At 42.1% G+C, this 24,923-nt stretch overlaps 1 protein-coding gene across 3 annotated transcripts in view; it reads left to right on the top strand.

Moving 5' to 3' along the window:
• LOC139277198 (protein NDRG1-like) overlaps nt 1–14,881 on the top strand; it is a 112,411-nt gene extending 97,530 nt beyond the window's left edge. For all 3 annotated transcript variants that reach the window (XM_070895360.1, XM_070895344.1, XM_070895351.1), the window contains 6 exons: nt 5,059–5,121; nt 6,316–6,367; nt 8,268–8,315; nt 11,954–11,989; nt 12,325–12,376; nt 12,488–14,881. In XM_070895360.1, coding sequence (XP_070751461.1) covers nt 5,059–5,121; nt 6,316–6,367; nt 8,268–8,315; nt 11,954–11,989; nt 12,325–12,376; nt 12,488–12,714 — 478 coding nt within the window. In that variant the 3' untranslated portion in view covers nt 12,715–14,881. The remainder of the gene's footprint in view (nt 1–5,058; nt 5,122–6,315; nt 6,368–8,267; nt 8,316–11,953; nt 11,990–12,324; nt 12,377–12,487) is intronic.
• Nucleotides 14,882–24,923: the final 10,042 nt, after the last annotated feature.

The following is a 24,923-nucleotide window of genomic DNA, read 5'->3' as shown; positions in this document are numbered from 1 at the left end:
ATAGGCTGTGTGGTTGATAATGAAGAAAAAAGTTGTGGACTGCAGGAAGATATCAATGTACTGGTCAGGTGGGCAGAACAGTGGCAAATGGAATTCAATCCGGATAAGTGTGAGGTAATGCATTTGGGGAGGTCTAACAAGGCAAGGGAATATACGTTAAATGGTAAAACACTGAAAAGTGTAGAGGAACAACGGGACATTGGAGTGCAGGTCTACAGATCCCTAAAGGTAGCAGGCCGGGTAGATAAGTTGGTTAAGAAGGCATATGGAATACTTGCCTTTATTAGTCGAGGCATGGAATACAAGAGCAAGGAAGTTATGCTTGAACTGTATAAAACACTGGTTGGGTTGCAGCTGGAGTACTGTGTACAGTTCTGATCACCACATTACAGGAAAGATGTGATTGCACTGGAAAGGGTACAGAGGAGATTTACAAGAATGTTGCCTGCACTGGAGAATTTTGGCTGAGGAAAGATTGGCGATGCTGGGTCTGTTTTCTTTGGAACACAGGAGGCTGAGGGTAAACCTGATTGAGGTGTATAAAATTGAGGGGCCTGGATAGAGTGGCTAGGAAGGACCTGTTTCCCTTAGCAGAAGGGTCAACAACCAGGGGGCATAGATTTAAAGTAATTGGGGGAGGTATAGAGGAGATGTGAGGGGAAATCTCTTTACCCAGAGGGTGGTTTGGGACTGAAACTCACTGCCCAAAAGGTAGTGGCAGAAAACCTCACCACATTTAAAAAATACTTGATGTACACTTAAATGCCGTAACCTACAGGGCTACGGACCAAGAGCTGGAAAGTGGGATTAGGCTGGATAGCTCTTGGGTCGGCCTGCGGGAACACGATGGGCCGAAATGGCCGCCTTTCGTGCTGTAAATTTCTATGATTCGATGATAACATGAGCCAGCAGCTTATTCCGTAGGTTTTCTATTCTGTATGAAAAGGAGAAACATCTAAGAGTTCTACCTTTGTGTATGGGTATAACCCTGGTCCTTCCCAACTATCTAATTCAAATTTGTCAGAAGACACAATTGAGTCCCTTTATTATTTATAAACTTCAATCAAATCAGCCATATTTCTGCTTTTCTTCAAAGTAAATAGGTCCTTTTTAAACCTATCTAGGTAGCTAAGGTAGAAAGACCACTTGGGTGAGATACCCAAGAACAACTCTGAAACCGTACCCCAGCAAGAGTTAGAGAAAGAAGGAAAGACTTTTTTTTTTTAAGTATTCATTTCATGGGATGTGGGCGTCCCAGGCACGTCCATAATTGCCCTTGAGAAGTGGCCTTCTTGAACCACTGTAGTCCGTGTGGTGAAGTTACTCCCACACTGTTGTATTGACATAGCACCTTTCACATCATCGTTTACAGCCATTGAGGTATATTTTTGTTTGGTAGTTTTGATGTTGGTTGAGGCATAATTATTGGCCAGGACATCGGACTAATACTTCTGCTCTTCGAATAGTGTCGTGGATCTTTTACGTCTACCTAAGGGCAGACTATGCCTCGGTTTAACATCTCATCCAAAAGACGACACCTCCAACAGTACTTCCTGAGGGTCAACCTAGATTATGTGCTCACGTCTCTGAAGGGGGACGTGAACCCACAACCTTCTGACTCAGTGATGAGAGTACTACTATTGAACCAAGGCTGGCAAATTAGTGGCATCAAACAACAAGAGAAAATTTGGAACTGAAGGACTGACTTCATTTGCAGATCAGCAGACAGTATGTTCAATTGATAGCTTTTTAAATAATTTGGTAAAACGATTGTGTTGTTTGATCCCTTATTCCCTTGTGCATCTTCTCTCTTGTTTCACAATAACTCATTACATAGGTTTGGGGAACTGGACAATTGGGAGCTGAAGACCTCATAATCAATTCATTTTGCTTTTTATTCCAGCCCAAGAACTGTATGTCTTCCATAACCCCCTAGAAAGTAGATTTGGTACATTTTTTTTTGTTATACAACTTTGACCAATGTGTACTGGCTACCTGTGGACGATACAAGTCAGTTGGATTGCACCATTTTAATGGTAAACTCTGTAGAGACAAATTCAAATATTCCTCAGTTTGTGGTATAATGTGTTGAAGTACCAGTGTGCAGGCCAAGGTATGGTGGAACGTGAACTTAATTATAAAGAACAATACTGATTATGGACCATTGACCTACCTAGCTCATCCTTGCAAAGAAACCTTCAGTTCTCCCCCTTCCCTTGCTCCCATCCAACACAGCATCCAACTGCCCCTTGAATCACTCCAGGTTTTGCTTCCACCACTCAATTGAGAAAACTAATCCAGTTATTAATCACTTATGTGAGGAAGTGCTTCCTGACTTGCCATTTGCTCGTTGGTACCTTTTTTGTCCTAGTTCAAGTAGTGTATCAATTCGGATTAACCTTTTCTATTCCACTAGTAGTAGTGAGGTTGGGGACAGCATCAAACAAGAAATTAGGGATGCGTGCAATAAAGGTACAACAGTTATCATGGGCGACTTTAATCTACATATATAGATTGGGCTAACCAAACTGGTAGCAATACGGTGGAGGAGGATTTCCTGGAGTGCATTAGGGATGATTTTCTGGACCAACTAGAAAGCTGGCCATCCTAGACTGGGTGATGTGTAATGATGTGTAAGCTTCTGTAGATATGTGAAGAGAAAAAGATTAGTGAAGACAAACGTAGGTCCCTTGCAGTCAGATTTGGGTGAATTTATAATGGGGAACAAAGAAATGGCAGACCAGTTGAACAAATACTTTGGTTCTGTCTTCACGAAGGAAGACACAAATAACCTTCCGGAAGTACTAGAGGACCGAGGGTCTAGTGAGAAGGAGGAACTGAAGGATATCTTTATTAGACGGGAAATTGATGGGATTGAAGGCCGATAAATCCCGGGGCCTGATGGTCTGCATCCCAGAGTACTTAGGGAAGTGGCCCTAGAAATAGTAGATGCATTGGTGATCATTTTCCAACAGTAGCGACTCTAGATCAGTTCCTATGGACTGGAGGATAGCTAATGTAACACCACTTTTTAAGGAGGGAGAGAGAAAACGGGTAACTATAGACCGGTTAGCCTGACATCAGTAATGGGAAAAATGTTGGAATCAATTATTGAAGATGAAATAACAGCACATTTGGAAAGCAGTGACAGGATTTGTCCAAGTCAGCATGGATTTATGAAAGGGAAATCATGATTGATAAATCTTCTGGAATTTTTTGAGGATGTAACTAGTAGAGTGGACAAGGGAGAACAAATGGATGTGGTGTATTTGGACTTTCAAAAGGCTTTTGACAAGGTTCCACACAAGAGATTGGTGTGCAAAATTAAAGCATATGGTATTGGGGGTACTGTACTGACGTGGATAGCGAACTGGTTGGCAGACAGGAAGCAGAGAGTCAGGATAAACTGGTCCTTTTCAGACTGGCAGGCAGTGACTAGTGGAGTGCCGCAGGGCTCAGTGCTGGGATCCCAGCTATTTACAATATACATTAATGATTTAGATGAAGGAATTGAATGTAATATCTCCCAAGTTTGAAGATGACACTAAACTGGGTGGCAGAGTGAGCTGTGAGGAGGACGCTAAGAGGCTGCAGAGTGACTTGGACAGGTTAGCTGAATGGGCAAATGCATGGCAGATGCAGTATAATGTGGATAAATGTGAAGTTATCCACTTTGGGGGCAAAAACACGAAGGCAGATTAGGAAAAGGGGAGGTGCAACGAGACCTGGGTGTCATGGTACATCAGTCATTGAAAGTTGGCATGCAGGTAAAGCAGGCGGTGAAGAAAGCAAATGACATGTTGGCCTTCATAACTAGGGGATTTGCGTATAGGAACAGGGAGGTCTTACTGCAGTTGTATAGGGCCTTGGTGAGGTCTCACCTGGAATATTGTGTTCAGTTTTGGTCTCCTAATCTGAGGAAGGACGTTCTTGCTATTGAGGGAGTGCAGCGAAGGTTCACCAGACTGATTCCCGGGATGGCAGGACTGACATATGAGGAGAGACTGGATCGACTGGGCCTGTATTCACTGGAGTTTAGAAGGATGAGAGAGATCTCATAGAAACATATAAAATTCTGACGGGACTGGACAGGTTAGATGCAGGAAAAATGTTCCCGATGTTGGGGAAGTCCAGAACCAGGAGACATAGTCTAAGGATAAGGGGTAAGCCATTTAGGACTGAGATGAGGAGAACCTTCTTCACTCAGAGTTGTTAACCGGTGGAATTCCCTACTGCAGCGAGTTGTTGAGGCCAGTTTGTTAGATATATTCAAGAGGGAGTTAGATATGGCTCTTACGACTAAAGGGATCAAGGGGTATGGTGAGAAAGCAGGAAAGGGGTACTGAGGTGAATGATCAGCCGTGATCTTATTGAATGGTGGTGCAGGCTTGAAGGGCTGAATGACCTACTCCTGCACCTATTTTACATGTTTCTGTGTTATTTGCGATAACTCACTTGAGCAGAGTTTGAACTTGTGTGGGTAAACCCCATTAAACCGTTGGCCATTGCAACCAGTTGCTAAATCCTCAATTGCTGTTTTTCTATCAGGGTACTAGTTAATGGAGAGAGTATAGATCAGGCACTGCTTTTCAAACAGACATGGTGGAGGGGGGAAAAATTACCAGAAGCAGTAGTCATGGACCACTTTTGCATACCCTGGCTGCTTGTTCAAAGCAACATTACTTCAAGTCTGGGGCCTTAACCATCTCAACCTCAGGTTGTCAAAAGGAGGGAGGGAGTCGGGGGGAGGAATTTAGGGGTACATGCTCTCAAAATAAGAATTTCCACTGTGGCTTTGTGAAGTTGGAATATGTTAGACACACTTGTGCATGAATGGCTTTAATGTTTAAAACACCAGTACAGTTACATAGTGTAGTTTTAGCAGAACATATTGGGTTGAATAATGGAGCGTTGGGGAAGGAGAGAAGGCTATAAAGGGGGAAATGCAAATTAAAGAAAGTAAAGCTCCTACTGGCTTTCTTTTGAAGGAAGACTTTTTAACCTCAGCAATTTAACTCTCAAACTGACCCACTTAAAGATGTTTTTTTCTCCTTGCAGCCGAAGAGACCTGAATATTGAGCGCCCTCTTCCTGGAACGCATCATAACATTCCTACCTTACAGTGAGTTTGATTTATTTAGCAGTACTTTTATAACTTCCAGAAGATGAATTTGGAAATGTTGGGTAGAAACTAGCCTGATTTTGTTTTGAGATTTATAATAGCAGTGAGGAATATTTTGGGTTGTGCAATAAAAGACTGGAACATTTTGAGTCCGGCTCGTCATTAAAAGTCCAAGGGGTCATAATTGCCCTTCCCTTAAGACCTATTGCCGCTGGAAATCAGTGGTCACGCCGCGGAGTGCAATGGCCGCCGATATTTTTTTTTAAATGTTGTTTGTTGAATGGCCGCCATTTTGAAAATTCCACTCCTGTGGTATCCTGGCAGTGAGCTGCTCCCCCCACTACTGCTCTGCTGCTGTCGAACCGTCTTGAATGCACACCGCCGATATTCTCTTTCCCCCCCGATGGCAACATTCCGCCGAAAAAAATCTTGATGTTGCTGCTCGGTGCCACCAGCAGCTTTTTCTGCCGGTGCACCATGCAGTGCTTCTAAAATGGCCGTGCGGCTGCCATAAAGGGGAGGATCTACTGCCGTGACCGCCTTTTTTTTGTCGGCCAACTGCTGACAATTATGCCCATGGGTTCGGCTGAACCACCAACAGGCAGCCTAGCACCCCCTCTTGGGTGCGAGGTCGCTGTCCCAGCTGAAAACCTCCCTGGTGGCTCAGTGGGCCGAACTTAAAGAATCGTACCGATCTCCCTTTTTTAAGTGAAGGGGAGATCCGTGGTGACATGGCACCGTGATGACGTCATCAACGACTGACAGCGGCGGACATTCCGTCTGCTCCACAACTTCCGCCCCTCTAGTGTGTGAACTTTGCTCACTGCCGCACATCTGCCCCCAATATGACCGACTTCCAGTCCACTGAAAAAAAAGCCAATGAGCAGAATTTTGTTCACAAGGCTATCGCATCAATCACACTGGTAAAAACAGACAAAACACGGTAGGTGCACCCCATTTCCAGCGGTGGGCAATTTCGGCCCCCAAATATCTTGCAGCCTTTTCCAGCCATGATTAAAACAGCTATTTTTAAAAAAAACATTTTTACATGTATTTCCAAAACTTTTACTTGCATAGGCCAACCAGTTAGACTCTATTGTGGGAAGGTCTCTTAATGCACCAACTACTGGTGAGACCATATGGTCTAGCTATTAAGTATCAGTTGTGCTGATCAATATTTTGTTTTGTTTGTAGATGTCCTGCTTTGCTAGTGGTTGGAGACAGTTCACCTGCAGTGGATGCTGTGGTATGTTGCGATTATTATCCTGATTACATTAATTTCTTGTTCAAACTTTGAGTTTTTACAAAGCTAACTGCTTATTGAGGACATGGCAACCATGCTGCCCATTGAGCTTTTGCTCAAATTCCCCTGTGCTAACACCCTTTGCCTTTATATAACCACAAAAATGGAAACGGCAGTTACTTAATTTTGAGTGCCATTTAAATTGGGGTAGTCGGGAGTGCTCACATTTGAGTTAATTTCTTGTGGGATCTTATCGAGGGAGTTTTATTTTTCACCAATACCAGTATTCCAGTACAGGTTGAACCACCCTTATCCGGAACCCTCTGGACCTGACCTGTTCCGGATGAGGAGTGGTCGCGTTAAATTGGATGGTACAGATACTGAGCAAGGGTTCTGGATGACGGGTGGTTTTGGATAAGGGAGTTCTGGATAAAGAAGCTGAATCAAATGGATTCCATTCCCCAGTGCTGACTTGTACAGGTTGAACCTCCCTTATCCGGAACCATTCCTGGCCACCAGGTGGCGCATGCACAGAACTCATGACATGAACAAATTGAAATCCTTCCTCGCTGCCGTCTCCTGCAATCGCTGGCCTGACCCCGCGATCACGGTGCACCCCCACCCCCGCCGCACTCCCAGAAGTCTGGCTTTCTTGGAATCTACTGAAGTTCAGTGTTTTTAATTACAAGTGGCTATTAGTGAAACACAAGTTCTTGAAGTTAACTGAAGCTCCCTTAACTCTTGCTGGAATAATAGACCAAAATGGCCTGCCTACTCATGCTCCAGCATAAACCTCATTGCTGCCTTTACTTGTTGCAAAATAATCCGTACTGCAAGAAAATCTATATCCTTTATAAAGATTATAATGTGTTGAATTCAATCATGTAGAGATTCAATACCCTTTAATATTTGTCCATAAATGTTCAGAAATCTACACTACGATTGTGTTTGCATCTGCATATTCATATTCTTCACAATAACATTGGAAAGTGGTGCTTAATGGAGACCAGGTACTCACTACCATGGAGTGAGGTAGATTGCTTCAGGTCACTTTTGTCCCCCCAAGTATTCATCCTCGTGATTGGCTTAAGCTCGGATAGATGACCCAAGGGATAAGTGAACTCAACTATGTTGTGACAAGCTGGAAGGAATTAAATTGGCATGATTCCTGAAACACCAGTAGGTGTGCCAAATAAAAATTGTTTTCTGCACTAGAATGACATTAAATCATTATACTGGGCATGTGAAATTTTCATACTGTAAGAAGCACCTTGCTGTGCAATTTTAGATTTTTCTTTCAAGCTTGAAATCTGATGCATTGAAAAGCAGTTGGACGAAGTATTGGTAGGTGCAAGTCGGAGTAATGCAGCAGTTTGAAATAATGAATTAAAACTTATATCATATTAGGAATGTATCCTACAACATTGAAATGTATTGAGTATGATTTCCCCAATAGCTAAGTGGATTTATCCAGTGAGTTGTCAAGCCATACAGACCAGGAAGACTCCAATAATGAATATCGTTGTTGGTGAAAATGGACTTGGAGTCCGAGGTCTTCTCACCATTAAGTTTGGATAACTTCATAACAGTTGCTGGTGCAATTCACGCTTAAATAATGGCTCCTTGATCGCCTTGAGGAGCAAAAATTAGTGACAAACTATTGATTTGGGTAGAATTTACTTGTATTTAAATTGTGTTCGAAGCCTGTGGATAATCCTGTCTGTTACACAAAGCAGCTTCTCTTTCCAAATTGTAATTGAAACCATGTGGGTAGGTCTCATCTGTTGTTCAGATTGTGCAAGATGTGTTTATTTAAATTGGGACCCTCTCCTGGCTGGGCATGAAGCTGATCACTTATCTATATAAAAGTGCTTAATGATAAAATATTGATGATCTCTTTCAGGTTGAATGTAATACTAAGCTTGATCCAACAAAGACTACTCTGCTAAAGGTAATGCAATGTAACTGCACATAGGCAAAATGTTGGCGTACTGTTTTAATTGGCTTTCGAACTAGTTTGAGAATACTGAAGTTTTCATTGCTGCCAAAGAAGCCATTGTCGCTTGCAGTTTGAACCAGGATGGGTTAGAACCTAAAGTTTTAAAAAAATTCAATCTTGAGGTATTAAAGATTATAATCCTCATCAAAGTCTCTTTTTTACATAGTAAACAGTTTTTGTGTTAGTTTCAATCTTTGGGGAGGACAAGATAGAATAGGGTAATGGGGATGTCCTTTTAGAAATGCACTGTAAAATTATCCTGCAAGTGGTGGTCTGTGCCAAATTTTGAGATTGGACCTAGTGCTTGTTTACAGAATCTGCTTCAATTTTGACTGAGATCAATAATTCAAAAGTGAGACTTGGAGTAAACCTGCTCAGGCAGACCACTTCAATATGACTTATTTGTCCAACCATTTAGGTTTAGAAGCCACTGAATTATAATAAGCTTCAATAAGTTGACAGCTGTCAACTCAAAATTGAATATCTATAATAACTTCCCTTGGCAATATCTTCAGTTTTTGTACTTGTGCTACTAACTTTATTTTTGAATGAGTCTACAATAATAAAGCACTCTGTACCTTAACCTGTAAACAAAAGGTACTGAATTTCCTACCCTTTAAATTTCACAAACCTTGCAGTTTTTCACCAGGTATTTGTGTTTCACCTGTAAGTCTGCGGGAAAATAGATGTCATGCATGATGCACAGACATTTTACTGTGTGGCTTACACCATTAAGTGTACAGATTATTGAGAAGTAAGCGGCCTTTGAGTTATTATGTGAGTAACCCAACGTTGTTTGGAGTGCTAGTAATTGGCAGAGTACAGCACAAAGCTGCTACTTTAATGCCTACTGCAATGCACATGCCAGTGGAGTAGGAAATGTTCCAGCAACTAATGAAGATGTGACTCCCCACTGGATGCTAAGAAATGGTTGATGTATTTGACGCTATGCACTAAATGCAATTATCTGTGTGACATATGCATAATCGGCACCACTTTAAACATTCACTCCCTCCACCGCCAGCGCAACGTAGTTGCAGTGCATACCATTTACAAAATACACTGCAGAAACTCGCCACGGCTTCTTTGACAGCAAATCCCAAACCTACAAACTCTGCCACCTAGAAAGACCAGGGCAGCAGGTGCATGTAAACACCACCACCTCTTGAGTTCCTCTCTAAGTCGCACACCATCCTGATGAAAATATATTGTCATTCTTTCATTGTCACTGGGTAAAAATCCTGGAATTTCCTACCTAACAGCACTGTGGGAGTACTTTCACCACATTGACTGCAGCGGTTAAAGAAGGCGGCTCACCATCACCTTCTCGAGGGCAATTGAGAAAGGATAATAAATGCTGGCCTTGTCAGCGACACCCACATCCCAGGAATGAATGAAAAATATATATACTCAGACCAGTGTTTTTGTTCCCAAACTAAAATGCCTAGGATCTTATTATTGAATTCCTGAGTCATTCTAGTTGCTAGCTTTTTCTTTCCTCATAATGTCTTAGAAGTGAAACATCATGTATTGAACGTGCACATATTATTCTTGCTGTGTTGTGCTGAAAATTGGTTGGAGTTACTCTGAAAATGTAAGCTGTTCCCAAGTTGCATATAACTTGGAGTTTTGTAAATGCAGATGGTGGGACTTACTGTACCCTATTTAATATGGGGCAGGGGAGGAGACAGTTATTGAGGGATAAATATTGACCAAGAAACCAAATGAACTCCCCTGCTCTTCTTGGAATAGTGCCATGAGATTTTTTACATCCATCTGAGGGCAGATGGGGCCTCTGGTTTTAACGTCTGAAAGACGGCACCCCTGTATGAAGCGTCAACCTACATTATGGGCCAGAATTTGTGGTGGGTAATCGCCGTTATGACCCCTTTGAAACTGACTGCAACTTCAGGATGTAGCACATGTGCATCTAAATGTAGATATCTTGAAGTTGCGGTCAGTGATTCACTGTTCCGGCACTGGCTATACTATGCAACCCGCACCCCCAATAGCCAGCAATCAGTGAAACTGACAAACATGGATTTTTCCGTGGTAATATCACTGTTAACCAATATTGGTGCTGTTAGCGTCTTTTATAACACTTTACCCAAAGCCAGTCTATTTGTTACAAGGCGTTTTCTCTTCCATTTGAGGCAGTTTTTAAAAGTAATTATTTCTCGTCATTTATTGTGTACTTAAATTGCTGGATGAATCATTTCAAATTATTTTTCAATCTTCTGTATTAAATATTTTTACAAGTCGAAAATGTGCATCTTGTCCTATCTATTCTGCATTGCCCTTCAGACAGCCAGAATAGTGTTCCAATTCATTCTGTTAATTAATTGAAGAAAAACATGTGTGGCACAGGCTTGACGGACCAGCTGGTCTCTTCCTGTTACTGCATTTTCCCACTATGAACATTCAAAAATTAGTAAGCTATATAGGCCAGAAGTCCTGCATTATGTCCAAGCTGTTGGTGTGCCTGTGCTCCCTTTGGTGAGGCAGGCGCGGAAAAATGTGTGGATGTCCTGGTGAGGATGGAATTGGGCTTGGCTATGGTGTCCTCTGCAATCAAATAGCCAGTTGGCATTTGGTCTCGGCTCAGTTTGGGTGAGGTGCTGATGCTCATTAGAACTATATCCCAATATTTTTTGATCCTCCTATTGATGTGTTGGGAGTGAGTGAGGATGGTAAGGGAAAGAAAGTTAGGTGGAGGCAAAGAGATGAAAGGAAAAATAAAACCACATAGTGCCTTTTACATTTCAATTAATTGTTTCTGAAGTGTACACACGGTTGTGTAAATAAACATATCATTCAATGTGTGTACAGCAAGGTCCCACAAATGCAAATGAGATAAATGACCACTTAATCTCTTTTGAAGATGGTGATTTGAAGGTTTAATGTTGAACAGAACACTTGCTGTTTGCCTACCATAGGATCTTTTACACCCACAGACAGAGCCTTGGGTAACATCTCTGCCCAAAGATTATACCTCTGACAACATTCTGTTTACCACTGGGCCATTCGAGGTACATTTTGTTGAAACCAATGATGTGCCCCAGGGTAGGAGATAGGTTCATAAATTTCCCATGATCGTTGCTGATTTCAGCCATACATCTAGATAGCTGAGTGAAAGCTGCATTTGCCCACAGGGAAGGGAGGGGAATTCATAAGATGAACCAGGTGGAGCCATGTATATCATGGTGCAGTTATAATGGTATCGACATAGCTTGAGCAACTGGTCTCCTGAGAACAGCTGGGCATGGATTTTGGGTCTGGGAGTAATTCCTTTTTGAAGAAAGTTAACCTTGAAAATAGTTACAATGCATATAGACATCTTTGAAACTAAAATGACCACTTCCAGCAAAGTAATTGTAGGATAGAGCAATGATGAACAGCAATCTTTCCCAAAAATTGGCATTCACTCCCAACTTATCAAAATGAGCAAGTTAAATAAATGACTCTCTAATGTGGCAAATCCAACTCTAGTCATTCATTCAGAGAATAATTAAGTCATTAAATAATGGGCTATACCATGGCCATAATTTAGATGAGAGTTTGAATTAACCATTCTCCTTTATTTGAAATAGATGTCTGACTGTGGAGGACAGCCACAAGTTGTTCAGGTATGTTTGAAACTTGCTGCGTAAAATGGACTGTAACATAACTCGTGTAACATTTTCATTTTCTTTAAAGGAGGTATCTTTCCATGAGGGTTCCATCCAAATATAAGGACTGGCTTTGTCTCCCATCTGTGGATTTTTTGGGGGGAAGCAGGGCGGGTAGATGAGAATAGAGTGGGGTTCTATCATGCATTCTGGCACACACAGCCACATGACAAATGAAAGGGACAGCATTAAGAAAGTATTCTCTTGTCAGCAAGATAGATAATTTTTATAGGATAGAAATTAAAACCTGTTAAACTTTTCAGAGGTTTCACTCTTATGTTTTCCTTTTGCAGCCAGCAAAGCTTACAGAGGCATTTAAATACTTTGTGCAAGGAATGGGCTACAGTAAGTAGAAACCATTTTTCTTAGATGTGAATTCAGTACAATAGTAGCACACTATCATTGTATCTGGTTAACCATGTGTTCTCTCTTTTTGCCCTGTTCTTTAATCTGAAGTGCCTGCAGCCAGCATGACTCGTCTAATGAGATCTCGTTCAGCATCCGGATCCAGCGCCGTGTCCCTAGATGGCAACAGGAGCCGATCTCACACCGGGGAAGCTGCGAAGTTTTATAGCCACCCAGCTACGGGGTTGAACCAGAACCCAAACTCAAATACTAACTCGAATGCCAATGTGGGAGGTGTTGAACACTCTGCCCCTCAATCAGCAGAAATTACATGTTGAGAACCTTACCTCTCCTCCACCCCAAGAAAAAGCAAACCATGTGTAATGTTACCCTTAATGCATTGTGTGGGCATGTCCGATAAAGACAAGTTTTTTGGGGGGACAAAAAAGGACTTAAAAGATTAAAAATAAATATGGTGCACAGACTGAAATCTACCTTTTTTGTGTGTGCATGCTCTCCTATTTGGGGCACTTCTAATTAGTACCATAATTGAATGCAATGACCCACACAAAATTTTATGGTAAAACCAAACAAATGCATTTTTTTTTTCTTGCAACTTTTTTGGGAGCAGTGTATTATGGGTAACACCGTTCTCCAAGCATTACTTGCCCGTTAGTGTCACAAGTCACGTGAAGCTACAGTTGAATGTTGAGATGTATATAGTTTAATTCATTTTCTTAATGAGAAATATTAAATCTCTTGTTAGTTTGTATAACTTTTGTCAAACTTCAATTGGCCGTTGACTTTTTTTTCCCCTTGTTGACCTGCTGTTGCTTTTAAACCAGAAGCATCTATATTGCTTTTTAAAACAAAAAATATTCCCATTAAGCATGTACGTAGATTGATATCGCTTCCTGGTATAACCTTGCCTTTTTCTAAACTGCTTGGATTTACGACTAGGCAAGTAAGGTTTTCATGTTCCTTTTCAAAAAGTTGGGCTAAAATGCTTAGAATTGTTTCATAGTTCCTGGTTGTGTAATGTGATTATTACAAAAAATGTGTTTATATTGTACTACAGAAATTTGGATTTTTGCATTTTTTTTAGTTTCGTTTTGAATGACAAATTAAGATCCTTGGCAGATGTTGTGCGTTTCGGAAAAGTCTGATAGAGTTATACCCAAAACATGAATTCTGATATCCCTTTCAGGTGCTGATTGACATGGTGTACGTTTCCAATGTTTATGCTTTTTCTTTTAAAGAGCGCTTTCAGGGCATTCATCCACTCTGCACTCTCAGAAATGTGTGGACTGGCAGGAATTCCAGGGTGAACTTTATAATGTAAAAATATATCGTCACCTTATCAGCATCTAATGAGATGTTGCCGAGCACTTCTATTGCTTAGCCCAAAAAAGTTCTCCCCCCCCACCCCCTACAGACCTGATCTCCTCCCCCTTCAGCCCTGATCCCTAAGCACATCTGAAGCTACAAATTACATTGAATATTATCGCACAGAAGCAGGCCATTCACCCTAACAAGTCTATACCTGTGTTTGTGCTCCACACGAGCCTCCTCGTACCTTACTTCATCTCATCCCTATCAACAATATTGAATTTGGATATTTCAAATGAGGGTAGAAGAAAGCTATAGGGATTTGAGGTTACCAATTAAAACACAATTTCTACAATAAATCTAGACTCCTATCTTCCTGCCCCAAGAGATGAAGGCTTGATTTTACAATTTTTAGATACTGCAGAATGCTGTCCCAGTGTGATCTCTTATCGTGGTGCCCTGAAAGTTATAGCACAGACAACCCAATTAAACATTTGCATCAAAAAAGTGTGTTTTTGCCCATGGGCACAATCAGCACCAGAAAGGCTCTTCTTGCCTTACAAGGTTGCCTCCAACAGCAAAGTTGGCCAAAGGTAACACAGCATGGGCATTATCTAGTGCCAGAAGTGCTGAAACCCTTGTTGAAAGATTATACTGTGTAGCATCGATTTTAAAAAGAGTGGTGTCAACAAAGGTAAATTGCTGGTAGGATGTGTTGGGTTTGCCATTTCCATTTTGGCTACGAGGGGGCTTGGGCCCCTTTCGCTGCAGTATATAGGCAGCAGTAAAATGACTAATAAATTGGATATCAAATGCAGTAATTTTTATGGGGGGCAGTGTCACAGATGACATTCTTGCATTGTATTTCCTTTAAATAATGTTGGGAGGGCAGGGGCAATACTGTTAAAAGTCTTGCATTGTGTTTTGGAACATGCTGATGTTCAGGGGCCAAACTTTTGCTACCTATCTTAAATAAAAATTGTTTCCTGATATAAATTGGATTTGCAGTTGATGATGATTAACAAATCTTTGCTTTAAAGACAGTATTGACGATGACCCTTTTTGATCCTGCAAGGGCCAATACTGAACAAACTAATTGAAATCCATTTTTGAAAAGTTTAATTGACATACACGTTTATATTTATTTTGAAAATAAATTTTTGAAACTTTGCAAAATTTGTTTCACTTTTTTATAATTAAGTTGTTGAATTCTAAATGGGATTTAAGTATTATAAACACCAACTATTCCAAGATCATCAACTGCCATGAGCCATGCAAATTGGATCCTGGAAGGTAAGTCTCAGCAAACCAGGAGGCGATGGGACCATGACCACTCCATTAACTAGGCACAAACTGTCAATTGAGCCTGGTGCATATGATTTAGCTAGTTGCTAACCAAACCTGCTGAATCAGGTGCCAGGAAGAGCATGTTTCCATATCGTGTGAAGTGGGATAATGCTTCAATATTACATTTTTAAAGTCCCACCACAAATCATAAATATGCCTTTTGAAGTCATGAGGTCTTGAGAGCACTCTGAATAAGATGAAATGAGTTTCCAGCCACATATCCGCAGCATAACTAAAACCGCCTTTTTCTACTTCCTTAACATTGCCCACCTACACACCTGCCTCAACTCTTCTGCTGCTGAAACCCTCATTCATGCATTTGTTACCTCTAGACTTGACTACTCCAACTCACTCCTGGCTGGCCTCCCACATTCTACACTATGTAAACTTGAGGTCATCCAAAACTCTGCAGCCCATGTCCTAACTCGCACCAAGTCACAATCACCCCGGTGCTTTCTGACCTACATTGGCACTTGGTTAAACAACGCCTCAATTTCAAAATTTTCATCCTTGTTTACAAATTACTCCAGGGCCTTGCCCCTCCTTATCTCTAATCTTTTTCAGCCTCACAACTCTACAAGATGTTTGCACTCTTCAAATTCTACCCTCTTGCTGCTCAACCATCAGTGCCTGTACCTTCAGCTGTTTGGTCCCAAAGCTCTGGAACTCCCTCCCTAAACCTCTCTATCTCCCCTCCTTTTAAGATGCTCTTTAAAACATATCTCTTTAACCAAGCTTTTGGTCATCTGCCTTAATTTATATTGTGGCTCAGTTTCAAATTTATCTGTTTTATCTTGTTGCAATGCAAAGTGGTTGCAGGAGGTACTACAAGACTGAATCGACCATGATATGCAACAAACCCTGCAATAGAGTAATGTTTTTTTAAGAATGTTGCCACTTTGTGATTAGCTACTCTAGCACCCTATCCTTGGGGTGATGAACAAATGATTCTGATCACACCAAAAGGAAAATATGGGTTGATGAAGGGGAAGTCTTGCCAATCTAACTTACTGGTTTCCTTTTTAAGGTGTGACAAAAGCCTTGATCGAGTTAAGGCAGTGCATGTGGTGTACTTTGGTTTCAGTAAGGCCTTTGGTGCAGCTCCTCTAGAAAGACTTACTGAAAGTAGTGTATCAGTGGAAATATTTTACAACATACGTAATTGGTTGAGAGAATCTAGAGGGTGCAGATACAGTCCCCACCACTTAAACATCCACGTTTAAAATGGACAGTTGCCAAAAAGCGCTAACCATTTACATTAATGTCAATTTCAACGTTACTGGTTATACTGTCTTAAGCCACTGGCATTGTATCTGATGTAAAGGGAGGTATGTGGCCTCAGGACATCCTGTCAAAAGTTCCTCTAGAAAGTATTCTCAGCCCAGTCATCCTCAGCTGCTTCATCAATGACGTTCCTTCCATCATAAGGTTAGGAGTTGTGCTGTTCACTGACCATTTCTCTGATATGAAGCGGCCCATGATAGCCAACAGCAGGATAATATCCAGGCTTGGATTGACCAGTAGTGGGTGTAATTAACAGATAAGTGCTGAGTAGTGACCATCTCCAACAAGAGGAAGTCCAGCTTGACCTTACATGGCACCATCAGCAGAGTTTCCCCACCATCAACATTTAAGAGATTCCCATTATCCAGAAATTGAATAGGGCCATCTATATTGACACTGACTGCAACAAGGAAGAGACTGGATACTCTGCAAAAAGTGGCTCACCACCTGAATCCTCAAATTTGCTCCACTATTTGAGACTCAATTCAGGAGTGAGGAGCACTCTCCTAGAGAGGTGCAACTGCAACAACAGCAATGCTCAGAAAGGAGCAGTTCACTTGATTGGTGCCACTGCCAGCAGAATCGATATCCACTACGTACAGCATCGACACGTTGACTAGTATATAAGATACAATGCAGCAGCTTAACATGGTTATTTTGACTACACATCTTTTTCAACCTTAACCACCATGAAAGACGAGCAGCAATGTCATGAAAATGCTATAACAACTTGGGCAAATTATCGCTGTTTCTTAATTGTCACTGGGCTTATAGCCTGGAATTCCCTACCTAACACTATTGTGGGAGCACCGTCTACTCCATTTCACTCCCATCAAATCTGAGTACCCCACTGGATGTTAACCCTGTACTTGGAGACTTGAGCTCTGGTCTCCTGCTCGATGGTGTGGGCACTCCTGTTCTATTGGACTCGAGTACCCTGCTGGATGTCAGCCCATTCACACTCCAGAACTCTCAACTCCGCTTGTCAGGGTTGTCTAGAATTCAAACCCATAACTTTACAACTCAAAAGGTGGGAATATTACCACTGAGCTTAGATTCACTTCATAGAGATTAGCATAATTACCTGTAAATGTCATTTATTTAATTCATCTATTTAAATTCAATTGATAATTGAAATGAGGTCTGATATGACTGCTGCTTTCCAAAGACATGAAACATCTTCTGGATGCACAACATTTTCTGTTCTGTTTCTGGGCACAATACCAACTAGATTGTGGGGCCAGTGAATATACTTTCAAGATTGTAAGTAGCTAAGAATTGTCCTATGAAAGTATTCTGAAAAACAGAAACTGAAATTTCCAGGATAAGAATGAAACACAATTCCAAATATAGTAAAAGTAGGAGAGCTCTGACAATCTGTGGCCATTTCATTAGAACTGACACATTTATGAGGGTCTACAAAAAGGAAAGGAGACTGACACAAAATTAATGGATTGAGGGAATTAAACCATGGTTAAAAGTAGAGGGGGAAATCGCCACTACAGAGGAAACGTTTCAAGGACACCCTCAAAGCCTCCTTGATAAAATGCAACATTCCCATTGATATCTGGGAGTCCCTGGCCAAAGACCGCCCTAAGTGGAGGAAGTGATTCAGGGAGGGCGCTGAGCACCTCGAGTCTCATCGCCGAGAGCATGCAGAAATCAAGCGCAGGCAGCAGAAGGAGCGTGCGGCAAACCAGTCCCACCCACCCTTTCCTTCAACGACTGTCTGTCCCACCTGTGACAGAGACTGTTGGACTGTTCAGTCACCTAAGAACTCATTTTTAAAGTGGAAACAAGTCTTCCTCAATTTCGAGGGACTGCCTATGATGATGATGGTGGTGGAGCAGTTTCAACAGAAACTTTCAGAAGGGCAATAGATGCATACTTCAAAAGGAATTATTTGCAGGGCTTTTGGGGAAGCAAGAGGGAGTTGGACTAATTGGATAGCTCACAGAGCCGGCACAATCATAATGAGCCGAAAGGCCTATGCTTTATGATTCTATGGTTGGAAGATTGACAATAGGAAAGTGGAGAAATGTTGATGTGGCTACCAATAAAATTAATTTGATCTATTCGGAAGCATTTAAAAGGCAAACATGTCTATTGTGGTTAATGAGGAATTTAAAGGTTGGTATAAGCAGTAGGTTTTTAAAACATTTAATGGACCTAGTCTGTAGGAGGACTGAATAACTAAAGATGAGCAAAAGCTGAAAAGTCAAGATACTGACTGCAAGATTATTGCAATGTCAAGTAACAAAGACATTTTCAAATCTACGAATAAAAATAACTCCTGCAGTTCTTGTTCACTCTCATTCACATGTACTTTTGACTGTACAATAAACAGTGTAATGCGGGAGATAGCGAATCAGCAGCCCATTTTACATGTCCCGATTTTTATTTCCAATGAGGTTACAGGTCAGTGTCAACCCCTTGTTTCAATAGCACCAGATTGCCCTCTGAAGATGTCAAAAACGATGCTGGATGTTTGAAAATTAACCCTTATAAATCCTAAACCTGTGTCTCCAGTTTTTCTCCAATCTTCCCTCATGCCCTATCTGAGCACATCTTGTCCATGAGACTTGTGCTCCTTTGGCTACTATCCCCCATGCTCACATTGTAAATGGGTCCCTCACCTGTGGCACTGACCATCTCGCTTTCAAAAACACCCATCACCACTTCCTCAAAAACCCAAACCTTGATTCCTCTCCTTGCAAACTACCACCCTATCTGCAACCTCCCCTTCCTCTCAAGTTCTTGAACTTGTGCTTCTTCTTTTTACCCCAACACTCTTTCCTGTAATTCCATCTTTGAATCTCTCCAACCAGTTTTCTGTCCCTGCACTGAAACAGCCCGAATCTAAGTGACAAATGACATGTGACTGTGGACGTGGTGCATTATGACACGCAGACCTCGGTTTTCTAACTGTAATACAAACAGCATTAAATCAAATGGGTTACCCGTGGCTTTGCAAGTGGAAAACGTAGGCCACAATGTTTTCAAAGGGAGCATTAAGAGAAAGACATCCATTTATATAGCGCCTTTCACAACTTCAGGACATCCCAAAGAGCTTTACAGCCAATCTAGTACTTTTGAAGTGTAGTCACTATTGTAATGTAGGAATCGCGGCAGCTTATTTGAGCACAATAAAGTCCCACAAGTAGTAATGACGTAATGACCAGATCATCTGTTTTAGTGATGTTGGTTAAGGGATAATAGTGGCCAGGACACTGGGGAGAAATCCTCTGCTCATTATTGAATAGTGCCATGAAATCTTATGCCCATCTGAAAGGGCAAACGAGGCCTTCAGTTAATATTCTTCTGCAAGTTGGCCTTTCCAAGAGTGCAGCATTTCCTCAGTACTGCACTGAAGTGTCAGCCTAGCATTATGTGCTCAAGTCATTGGGGTGGGTCTTGAACCCACAACCTGCCAATTTGGAGGCACGAGTATCACTGAGCCACAGCTGACAGCTACTATGACTTGGAACAGGGAATGAAATTGCCAAATTTCCAGATAGCAAAATAGGAGAGAGAACAAATAATGAAGAATTCAACCATATTCAGAACATTTGGATCTGCTGGGTTATTGGGACAGTAGGCAAATGCAATTCATCGATAAGTGTAAAATAATTAGTATTGGAGCAAGGAACCTAAAATGGAAGTTAGTTTTAATAGAACAATGCTGCTTAAGAGATCTAGGCTTATTAAAAATGCATTCTTCTGATGTAGGTGTCGCTGGCAAGGCCGGCATTTATCGCCTATCTCTAGTTGCCCTGAGAAGGTGGTGGTTGTACTTGAACCTCTGAAGCCTGTGTGGGAAAGCTTCTCCCACATTGCCGTTAGGTGGAGAGTTCCAGAATTTTGACCCAGTGACAATGAAGGAACAAGCATATATGTCCAAGTTAGGATGGTATGCGACTTGGAGGGGAGGTTGGAGATGACAGTGTTCCCATGCACCTGCTGCCCTTATCTTTCGAGCTGGTGAAGGTCATGGGTTGGGAAGTGCTGATGAAGAAGCCTTGGTGAGTTGCTGTAGTGTATGCTGTCGATAGTACACACAGCAGCCACGGTACTCCCAGTGGTGGAGGGAACAATTGTTTAAACTAGTGGATGAGGTGTAGATCCAGTGGATTGCTTTGGCCTGGATGGTAATAACCTTCTTGAGTGTTGTTGCAGCCATACCCATCCAGGTAAGTGGAGAACATTCCATCACACTCCTTCCAGGATGATGATGGCGGGGGACTCGGCGATGATAGTGCCATTGAATGTCAAGAGGAGCTGGTTACAGTGGATAAGTCTGATACCATCAAAGTAGTTGCTTCACTTTAATGCAAATGTCAATCAAGGTACTGAATACATGAACAAAGAGATCGAGCACACCTCTAAATATTGTAGTTATATACGGTGATCATGGGATGCCACTAAATCTACTGAGAGCAGTTCTGGTCGCCTAATAAGAACATAAGAAATTGGAGCAGGAGGAGGCTAATCATTCTTTTGAACTTATTCCGCCATTCAATAAGTGGACGTGCATCTGGGAGGGTGCTGAGCACCTCAAATCTCATCGCTGAGAGCATGCAGAAATCAAGCGCAAGCAGCGGAAAGAGCGAGCGGGAAACCTGTCCCACCCTACCTTACCCTCAACGACTATCTGTCCCACCTGTGACAGAGACTTATCGCTCTCGTATTAGACTGTTCAGCCACCTAAGGACTCATTTTAAGAGTGGAAGCAAGTCTTCCTCGATTCCGAGGGACTGCCTATGATGATGATGATGACTGATCTTCTACCTCAACAGATTCCCACACTAAACCCATATCCCTTCATTCAGGAAGGATAGAATAAAAGGAAAAGGAGGTGGGGTACCATTGTTGATTAAAGAGGAGATTAATGCAATAGTTCGGAAGGACATTAGCTTGAATGATGTGGAATCTATATGCGTAGAGCTGCAGAACACCAAAGGACAAAAAATGTTAGTGGGAGATGTGTACAGACCTCCAAACAGTAGTAGTGATGTTGGGGAGGGCATCAAACTGGAAATTAGGGGTGCATGCAATAAAGGTGCAGCAGTTATCATGGGTGACTTTAATATGCATATAGATTGGGCAAACCAAACTGGAAGCAATACGGTGGAGGAGGATTTCCTGGAGTGCATAAGGGATGGTTTTCTAGACCAATATGTCGAGGAACCAACTAGACAGGGTGTTGTGTAATGAGTGAGGATGAATTAGCAATCTCGTTGTGCGAGGCACCTTGGGGAAGAGTGACCATAATATGGTGGAATTCTGCATTAGGATGGAGAATGAAACAGTTAAATCAGAGACCATGGTCCAGAACTTAAAGAGGGGTAACTTTGAAGGTATGAGGCGTGAATTGGCGAGGATAGATTGGCGAACGATACTTAAGGGGTTGACTGTGGATGGGCAATGGCAGACATTTAGAGACCGCATGGATGAACTACAACAATTGTACATCTCTGTCTGGCGTAAAAATAAAAAAGAGAAGGTGGCTCAACCGTGGCTATCAAGGGAAATCAGGGATAGTATTAAAGCCAAGGAAGTGGCATACCAATTGGCCAGAAATAGCAGCGAACCCGGGGACTGGGAGAAATTTAGAACTCAGCAGAGGAGGACAAAGGGTTTGATTAGGGCAGGGAAAATAGAGTACGACAGGAAGCTTGCAGGGAACATTAAGATGGACTGCAAAAGCTTCTATAGATATATAAAGAGAAAAAGGTTAGTAAAGACAAACGTAGGTGCCCTGCAGTCAGAATCAGGGGAAGTCATAACGGGGAACAAAGAAATGGCAGACCAATTGAACAAGTACTTTGGTTTGGTATTCACTAAGGAGGACACAAACAACCTTCCAGATATAAAAGGGGTCAGAGGGTCTAGTAAGAAGGAGGAACTGAGGGAAATCCTTATTAGTTGGGAAATTGTGTTGGGGAAATTGATGGGATTGAAGGCCGATAAATCCCCAGGGCCTGATGGACAGCATCCCAGAATACTTAAGGAGGTGGCCTTGGAAACAGCGGATGCATTGACAGTCCTTTTCCAACATTCCATAGACTCTGGATCAGTTCCTATGGAGTGGAGGGTAGACAATGTAATCCCACTTTTTAAAAAAGGAGGAAGAGAGAAAACAGGGAATTATAAACCGGTCAGCCTGACATTGGTAATGTGTAAAAGGGGCAGGGAGGTGTTGCTACAGTTGTACAGGGCCTTGGTGAGGCCACACCTGGAATATGGTGTTCAGTTTTGGTCTCCTAATCTGAGGAAGGACATTCTTGCTATTGAGGGAGTGCAGCGAAGGTTCACCAGACTGATTCCCGGGATGGCGGGACTGACCTATCAAGAAAGACTGGATCAACTGGGCTTGTGTTCACTGGAGTTCAGAAGAATGAGAGGGAATCTCATAGAAACGTTTAAAATTCTGATGGGTTTAGACAGGTTAGATGCAGGAAAAATGTTCCTAATGTTGGGGAAGTCCAGAAGCAGGGGTCACAGTCTAAGGATAAGGGGTAAGCCATTTAGGACCGAGATGAGGAGAAACTTCTTCACCCAGAGAGTGGTGAACCTGTGCAATTCTCTACCACAGAAAGTTGTTGAGGCCAATTCACTAAATATATTCAAAAAGGAATTAGATGAAGTCCTTGCTACTAGGGGGATCAAGGGGTATGGCGAGAAAGCAGGAATATGGGTACTGAAGTTGCATGTTCAGCCATGAACTCATTGAATGGCGATGCAGGCTAGAGGGGCCGAATGGTCTACTCCAGCACCTATTTTCTATGTTTCTATGTGTCTATGTTGTGAATCTTTGCAATTCTCTACCCCAGATGCTCAGTTCTTGAGTTTATTCAAGACAGAGATTGATAGATTTTTGATACTAAAGGAATAGAAACATAGAAAGGCCCTGTACAACTGTAGTAACACCTCCCTGCCCCTGGACTCAAATCCCCTCGCTATGAAGGCCAACATGCCATTTGCTTTCTTAACCGCCTGCTGTACCTGCATGCCAACCTTCAATGACTGATGTACCATGACACCCAGGTCTCGTTGCACCTCCCCTTTTCCTAATCTGTCACCATTCAGATAATAGTCTGTCTCTGTTTTTATCACCAAAGTAGATAACCTCACATTTATCCACACTAAACTTCATCTGCCATGCATTTGCTCACTCACCTAACCTATCCAAGTCACTCTGCAGCCTCATAGCATCCTCCTCGCAGCTCACACTGCCACCCAACTTCGTGTCATCTGCAAATTTGGAGGTACTACATTTAATCCTCTCGTCTAAATCATTAATGTACAATGTAAACAGCTGGGGCCCCAGCACAGAACCCTGCGGTACCCCACTAGTCACTGCCTGCCATTCTGAAAAGTACCCATTTACTCCTACTCTTTGCTTCCTGTCTGACAACCAGTTCTCAATCCACGTCAGCACACTACCCCCAATCCCATGCGCTTTAACTTTGCTCATTAATCTCTTGTGTGGGACCTTGTCGAAAGCCTTCTGAAAGTCCAAATATACCACATCAACTGGTTCTCCCTTGTCCACTCTTTTGGAAACATCCTCAAAAAATTCCAGAAGATTTGTCAAGCATGATTTCCCTTTCACAAATCCATGCTGACTTGGACCTATCATGTCACCTCTTTCCAAATGCACTGCTACGACATCCTTAATAATTGATTCCATCATTTTACCCACTACTGAGGTCAGGCTGACCGGTCTATAATTCCCTGTTTTCTCTCTCCCTCCTTTTTTAAAAAGTGGGGTTACATTGGCTACCTTCCACTCGATAGGAACTGATCCAGAGTCAATGGAATGTTGGAAAATGACTGTCAATGCATCCGCTATTTCCAAGGCCACCTCCTTAAGTACTCTGGGATGCAGTCCATCAGGCCCTGGGGATTTATCGGTCTTCAATCCCATCAATTTTCCCAACACAATTTCCCGACTAATAAGGATTTCCCTCAGTTCTTCCTCCTTACTAGACCCTCTGACCCCTTTTATATCCGGAAGGTTGTTTGTGTCCTCCTTAGTGAATACCGAACCAAAGTACTTGTTCAATTGGTCTGCCATTTCTTTATTCCCCGTTATGACTTCCCCTGATTCTGACTGCAGGGGACCTACGTTTGTCTTTACTAACCTTTTTCTCTTTACATACCTATAGAAACTTTTGCAATCCGTCTTAATGTTCCCTGAAAGCTTCTTCTCGTACTCCATTTTCCCTGCCCTAATCAAACCCTTTGTCTTCCTTTGCTGAGTTCTAAATTTCTCCCAGTCCCCGGGTTCGCTGTTATTTCTGGCCAATTTGTATGCCACTTCCTTGGCTTTAATACTATCCCTGATTTCCCTTGATAGCCACGGTTGAGCCACCTTCCCTTTTTTATTTTTACACCAGACAGGAATGTAGAATTGTTGTAGTTCATCCATGCGGTCTCTAAATGTCTGCCATTGCCCATCCACAGTCAACCCCTTAAGTATCATTCGTCAATCTATCCTAGCCAATTCACGCCTCATATCTTCAAAGTTACCCCTCTTTAAGTTCTGGACCATGGTCTCTGAATTAACTGTTTCATTCTCCAT

This window comes from Pristiophorus japonicus, chromosome 1 (assembly GCF_044704955.1).
Source record: "Pristiophorus japonicus isolate sPriJap1 chromosome 1, sPriJap1.hap1, whole genome shotgun sequence".
In the NCBI taxonomy this organism is placed as follows: domain Eukaryota; kingdom Metazoa; phylum Chordata; class Chondrichthyes; family Pristiophoridae; genus Pristiophorus; species Pristiophorus japonicus.
The sequence above is the reverse complement of the archived record's forward strand: the minus strand, read 5'-3'. Positions and strand labels throughout refer to the sequence as shown.